At 32.1% G+C, this 7,375-nt stretch overlaps 1 protein-coding gene across 1 annotated transcript; it reads left to right on the forward strand.

Moving 5' to 3' along the window:
* The first annotated feature begins 3,141 nt into the window (after nt 1–3,141).
* On the forward strand, nt 3,142–6,719 carry LOC131653199 (probable fructokinase-7). Its single transcript, XM_058923283.1, has 6 exons — nt 3,142–3,410; nt 4,899–5,107; nt 5,481–5,693; nt 5,787–6,125; nt 6,232–6,348; nt 6,440–6,719. The coding sequence occupies exons 1-6, from the start codon at nt 3,386–3,388 to the stop codon at nt 6,575–6,577; spliced, it is 1,041 nt and encodes a 346-aa protein (XP_058779266.1). The 5' UTR covers nt 3,142–3,385; the 3' UTR covers nt 6,578–6,719.
* The last annotated feature ends 656 nt before the right edge of the window (nt 6,720–7,375 follow it).

Consider the following 7,375-nt stretch of genomic DNA (forward strand, 5'->3'; position numbering starts at 1 on the left):
CATTTTACACAATTATTAATTATATTTATCATTAATCATTTAAGAATTGAGAGCAAAAATCATAAGTCATCTTTTTTCTCCTCCATCTTTCATAAAACTCTAGAAAGTTTTCTTTGCAATCTTCACCGAATTTGCAATAATCTTGATTGTTTTATGTCAAGTTCTACTTCAGTATCGCAAGTCACCTTATCCCAATGCTCGAAATCGAGTAATCAACTCACTTCGTGTTCCTTTCAAGATGAGTGGAAATATGGAATTGAATCTCCATTTATAATATAATGAACTAATTTGAATCCATGTTGTCCTTTTTATGGATGTGAGATGTTTAAGGTCCTGCTAGATTTTAGTTTTCCAAAATATGAGTTTTTGCTATGTTTCTTTGAATCCTTCATTTTGTTATGTAATTTCAACTGCAGAGTTATAAGTGGCGTAATCATCTTATCTAGTATGATGAAGAAATATCGTCAAGAGCGAAAGATGTAATCTCTTCCATGTACCATAAATTAAATAAAAAAAGTTAAAATTGAATGATGCCAAGATTCAAAGATGAGGTAATGAAGATTAAGATCAAGTTTATAAAGATGATGATCATATTTACTTTTTCCATCTCTTTGGCATTGTTAATTAGATTAGTTGTATCTAATGTAATGAAGTAATTGATTTGATTTAGTTAAATGTGATATTTTGTCCATTGTTGAATTTGTAACATCTTTGTTAACTTTGAATGTAACACTTTAAAGTTGAATGAAGATGATGTTCATGTGACATTTAATTTTGGATAACATTTACTTGCTTGACACAATTGGAATAACCACAAAATTATGACAGTTTATAATAATCTCAAGTTGGACACAATCCAATTTTAACAATTTTAACAAAATCAAATTTTAACATATTTAACTGTTCAATCATAACAAAACTGGTATAAGCACAATCACATCAATTTTAAAACATTTGGACACAGTTTAACACAACTCTATTTTAACAAAATTCGTATAAGCACAAAATTTAACAGTATGACACATTTTACACAGTTTGACACAGTTCAATTTTAACAAAATTGACATAAGTATTCCTTAACGCCTTTGTTATTCCCTAACTCATCATATACTACATTATTATTATTTGAATTTGGCTCACCATTAACTTAAACTTGTTCATCATATCACAACCTAACTCTGCATCATCTATTATATCTAGGTTATTGACACAATTTTTCAGATACACATCAACCAACTCAAATCCATTAACATCTTCAACAAATTTCAACACACCAACGTCATAATTTAGAGGTCTAAGTCCTCTAGAAAATGTAAGCCTAGGGGTCCAATATGTAATACACTTCACATTTGTATATCCCTTATTATTAATCAAAGTCTCCGATTGCATATAAGACATAGAATAAACATCACACTTCTTGCTCATTTCTAGCATTTCCCCGCTCACATGTCATTTAACAAGGGGGTGTGCAAGTTCATTTGTGCGATGTATTCTTAACCTAAGAGTTTGGTTCTTAGCTGGCGTGGATAACAATTAAAATACACATATCTGATGAAACATATGGGTCCACTGTTAGAGTAATACATTTTGGGACCACAAACTAAGAAAAGAGACTACATTTCGGATTAAACTACTAGGGGAAAAGGGAGCATTGTCGACATTTTCACTACAACGAGAATACAAACTAATGATAGTAAATCAGGATTTCAGGAAATGGACCGCAAACAACAACAACAGCAATAAGAACATACGCATTAAATTAGGTTTTAAAAGAGGGACAATAAAGCACATACTTGAGACAAAACTTAACCTCTTCATTGCTTTTCCATGATTTTGGTGGATTGTTCATAGCAGAAAAGCCTATGTGAATTCAAGATCAAGGAGAATGTAGGAGACGAACTCGTACAATGAATGCTTGTAGGAGAATAACAAAACAAATTTGACGAGATTATAAATAGGTACATTGAATACTTCTAGGGTTCAGACCAAGTACGATTTTGAAAGGAAAATAGAAGATGAGTTTTTGTTTCTAATTTGCTCAATATCTTTGAGTTTTTATAATTTAAAAACAAAAGAATAAGTAAATTTAAAAATATAATTAATATAAAACTTAATGAAAATAAATATTTTTCTAAATTTTGTTTTTAATTAAGTGGCAACTAGTTTTAGGTTTACACTCCGGAACCCTTGAGTTTAGATGAGTACCGGTACCCTCATCCAATGAAATGCTATAGTTTCATGCGATGTCACTTATTTATTTTAAAATAAATTAACATTTAATAATAATTTAAACTAAAGGTACCGGTATCCAACTTAAATACATGGATATCAAAGAATTTACCCTAGTTTTAATATGTGCACCACATGCCACTTGCCATGTCATAAGTTGGGATGTCATGTCAGCAAATATGAATGAAGACTATAAAAAAAATGATAAAAAGGGACAAAAATTAAAATTTTTAATAGAGACTAAAAAATTATAAAAATTGAAATAGAGACGAAAATTACATTCAATTTATTTTTTAAAATAAAAAATGATTATAAAACGACTTCTATTAAATATTAAAAAAAACCTAATTCATCCAATCCATAGAAACCCTGATTAATCGATTTGTTTTTATTTTGGCTAGTTTACTCAAATTTTCATTAAGTTAATTACATAATCGATTGAATAACCTATTTATACTAAGGAAAATGCTTATTAGTAAGAAAGTGGAAAAACAAGAAAGGCAAGAATATATCTCAACCATCCATTATCATCACAACCCCATGATCCCTATTAAAAAGGAAGTTAAATTTAAAATTAATTTAAAATTTACCACTAAAATAGTGACACATACTCATTCTTGCATTTCTTCTTCAAATTGCTTCGTACTAAATAGCACTACTCTTATACTAATGACTCGTTTGATTATCGACTAGCCCCGTTCAACTGATTGACCCGAACCGATTTTCAAAACAATATTTGATAGTTTAATATGATAATTTTAAAATATTAAATTAAATTTTTTTAAAACACGGTCAAATATAACTCATAATATTTAATTTAATAAAAACTTTCTCATTCATTTTTAAATAATTAAAATAAACTTGTAACTGTTGAGTCCACATGAAATGCATCTAGCCAAACAAGCATGAAAAATACAAGAAAGCAACAAGTGAGAGAGTTTGAAAAAGTGTAGGCAGCAAGTTGGAGAAACCTGTGTGCTATGCTCTAATTGTTGTTGAATTTCTCGCTGTCACCTTTCTCATTCATAAATACTTTTCTAACACCGACCCATTTCTCTCCTTATTCTCATCTACTTTTTTTTTTTTTTTTCATTTTCTCTTATACTTCAACAACATTAACAACAACATAGTTACACCTTCTCCATTGTTTTGATTCATGGCTCATTCTACCACCTCTTCAGGTTTTGTCTTCGATCTTTTTCACTGTTTTTATTGTTTCTGTGCGTTCTTGTTTTGGTTGGAACATGTGTTATTTTCGTTATTGTTAATTTTTGTTGTTTGAATGAGATAAAGTTTGAATCTTTGGGTTTTTGGGATTATGGGTTTTGCTCTATTTTTGATTTGTTTCAATGAATCTGATAAGAGAATTTTTCTGAGTGCTTTGTACTGCTGATTGGATAGAGACAAAAATCAAGATCTTGTGACATATCTTCAATCATTTCTAGTCGTAAGATTTGTAGAGTACTATTGTATTAGCTTTTGGTAGTTGATATGATATGAAAAATGTGGTTAGATTTTAGATGTGTGTGCCCGCTATGAATCAGCAACACAATCACTGGACTCAATAGGGACACGTAGACATAATGATGAGGATTTAGATTTTTTGTAGTTAAAATATCTGATTTGAGGTTGTAATGTTCAAATTATGTTGTTGTTCTTGCTCCTTTGTGGAACTGGAGTTGATCGGAAAATGAGGGTGAGTTTGTTGCGGTGGTCTTGAACTTTCGATGCATCGGAGAGGGGGCTGGGCTGCAAGGATAGTACTCCAACCCTGAGATTGGTATGAGAGTGAAAAGTGATGTTTGAATGGGAAAGGATTTGAATACTTGAGAAATGACGCGCCTTCTTCTTTAAACAGGGGAAATGGTTGGCAATTGAATGCGTGTGCAAGGTGTGGATTGCAGTAAGTCATTGCAGTCAGCTGTCAGATTGATCTGAAAGGTTGGCAAGGTGCTCGCGAGAAGGATTTTCTCATCAGTAAGGGAAGGAGTCCATCTGTTCTCCTTTAGTGGGCCTAAACTCTTTGGATCTTGTGGATGGTTAGGAAGGAACAGTTGTCATCAAATGTTGTCATTAGTTTGAGATCTAACGGTAGAGATTTGTAACTACGTGACACGATTACATAGACTTTTGTCATACATGAATTTAAGTTGGCCTGCATCAGGGGCATAAATGTAGGTATTTGGGAATTGCATTGTTTGAACTAATGACATATTTGATGGCTCTCTTTTCTACCAGTTAGTATTTAATATTCAAATTTGAAATACCCTTTTGTTTTAAATTTGGTGGATCTGTGAGTTGATTCTTCTGTTCTCAGTAGTTAGAAGCAACTACGTAACGTTGCAAGTGTTTGACACGTGTGTGTCAGATACTTATTTTCTTAAGTATAAAATTTTTTCAAATTATTACGAGTGTCGATGTGCTAGTCTCATGTCTGTGTCCGATGTCTGTGATTCATAGGTTACATACAAAATGTTTTAAAGTATGCCTCTTAGTGATACTATAACGAGAAGGTTTCTGCTCTAAATATCTGTAGCCTTCTAAACCAAATGACAGCATCTTGATCTGCTCAATTCTAGACTAAATTCTATTCAATTAGATTGTTAGTAGTTACTTGTAAAATGCTGTGGAACTGGTTTATATTGAATAAAGCTACTACTTTTTTGCAGTTGAAACCAATGGTCTTACAAAAGAAGACCATAAGGAAACAAGTTCATTGGTTGTTTCCTTTGGGGAAATGCTGATTGACTTTGTGCCAACGGTCGGAGGAGTGTCACTCGCCGAGGCGCCGGCTTTCAAGAAAGCTCCCGGTGGAGCTCCAGCAAATGTGGCTGTTGGTATCTCTAGACTAGGGGGTTCATCTGCTTTCATAGGCAAGGTATACTTTTAAATAAGTTAAACAAGCACTTGGTACTATCTATTCGCACATTCGAATATGTTGTTAAAGTTTCAAATTCAAACTGAATATTCCGATTAATTCTATACTTCTATATTGGTAATGTATCTTATCTTATTAATCATAATAAGATTCGATCCACGATTCATAAAATAGGTCTTTTGATTTACGGTTTGAATCTCAATTTGATAACTATGACCGAGACATATTTATTATATGCTATGAAGCATAAACTCCGATACGGACACCAGGATACGACATGATAGAGACAACACCTGCTTTAAAAATTCAAAAAAATTGGAAAATAAATTGCATAACTGAAAATCATTTTATTTTCTTATTGTCTGTGTATAAGGTTGGAGCAGATGAATTTGGTTACATGTTAGCTGATATTTTAAAGCAAAACAATGTCGATACTTCTGGCATGCGGTTTGACGCTAATGCAAGAACTGCATTAGCTTTTGTCACACTTAGATCTGACGGCGAGCGCGAGTTCTTGTTTTTCCGTAATCCAAGTGCTGATATGCTTCTTCAAGAATCAGAACTCGATAGAAATCTCCTAAAGCAGGTATTTTGAAATTTCATTTCTCTCTGTTTCCTGACATGTAGTTCAACACCTATAGTTCGATTAATGATCTCGATTGATATATTGATTTTTCAGGCTAGAATTTTCCATTACGGTTCCATTAGTTTAATCGATGATCCATGCAAATCAGCACACATTGCTGCAATGAACATTGCCAAAAGCACTGGTTGCATTCTCTCTTACGATCCGAATTTGAGATTGGCGTTATGGCCGTCTGCCGAGGCTGCTCGGAATGGCATAATGAGTATATGGGATCAAGCCGATGTGATTAAGATAAGTGAAGAAGAGATTACATTTTTGACTGGAGGTGATGATCCTTATGATGATGATGTTGTTTTGAAGAAACTTTTTCATCCTAATCTCAAACTCTTAATTGTTACCGAAGGGTCCGAGGGTTGTAGATATTACACAAAGGTATGCTTTCCTTATCAATTTTTGCCGGTATTTCTGCATACAAACAATATAGACACCGACACTTTGATCCAAACACAGCCTAATTGCGAAGCCGAATTTCTTGCAGGAATTTAGAGGCAGGGTTGGAGGTGTTAAAGTTAAGCCTGTAGACACAACTGGTGCTGGTGATGCATTTGTTAGTGGAATTCTATACTGTATAGCTTCTGACCAAACTATTTTCAAGGTTATTTTCAATCTTCACTCATTCATAATTGCTTAATTTCTGCTTAATTTTAGGATTAATTGATAATGATGCTTTACATTTTTTTTGACAGGATGAGAAAAAACTGAGAAAGGCATTGTATTTTGCTAATGTATGTGGTGCCATAACAGTAACAGAAAGAGGTGCAATTCCTTCACTTCCTACAAAGGAAGCTGTTTTGCAATTCTTACTAGAAGCTGCTGTAATATAACATACCTCATTTTTTTTTCTTATGATTTCTTGAGATATAGCTTAGGGTGATATTTACTAAGCTTCTGCAATTCTTTTTTGTTCTTCCAAAATTTAAATCCTTGTAATTTTTCGCTATAAATTTGCGCTCTCGATTATTTTTCTTCTTTTGTAACACATGGATTTATGTTTTGGTTTTTGAAAGTGATTCAGGTAAAAAAGAAATATTAGTACAAATTTTATTTGCAAACATGTCGACTATTATAAAATAAAAGAAATAATAAAAAAATAATAAATATAAAAATTACACAATAATGTTTTCAATATGGTAAGTATGTATAGATGTGAGGTGTGGAAAACATAGTGGATATTTTTGGAAAATTTTACAAAATGTGGGGTATGGTTTAATGGTGTGAGGTATAGTAAATAGCACACCCTCAACTAGGGCTGGCAATGAACCAAACTAACTCGAAAATAGTTCGAAACTCGATTCGAAAATTAAATCGTTGAACTAGGTTCATGAACCAAATGAGCTGAGTATGAGCTAAAAATTAAGTTCGTTAACTAAATGAGCTGAACTTGAACTATACAGAGTTCGACTCGTTAGGTTCATGAGTCAACTCGATTATATATGAGATATATTATATTGTCTTTAAGAGTAGGTTTAAATATTTGCTCTAAATCTTACTATTATATTTTATTTTAATCTAACAATTTTAATTGATAATTTATATTCTCTAGTGAGCAAAATATTTCTACAAATAATTATACAAATAAAATTATCATCGTATGAATTTCAATCTTATGACTTTAATTTTAT

The sequence above is a fragment of the Vicia villosa genome, linkage group LG2, assembly GCF_029867415.1.
Source record: "Vicia villosa cultivar HV-30 ecotype Madison, WI linkage group LG2, Vvil1.0, whole genome shotgun sequence".
Classification (NCBI taxonomy): Eukaryota; Viridiplantae; Streptophyta; class Magnoliopsida; order Fabales; family Fabaceae; genus Vicia; species Vicia villosa.

Bases quoted from the DNA above. Each gene is read 5' to 3' on its own strand.
- LOC131653199 (XM_058923283.1), top strand. From the start codon at position 3,386: ATGGCTCATTCTACCACCTCTTCAG. The intron at 3,411-4,898 runs GTTTTGTCTTCG...ACTTTTTTGCAG, and splicing joins TCATTCTACCACCTCTTCAG to TTGAAACCAATGGTCTTACA. The intron at 6,349-6,439 runs GTTATTTTCAAT...TTTTTTTGACAG, and splicing joins CTGACCAAACTATTTTCAAG to GATGAGAAAAAACTGAGAAA.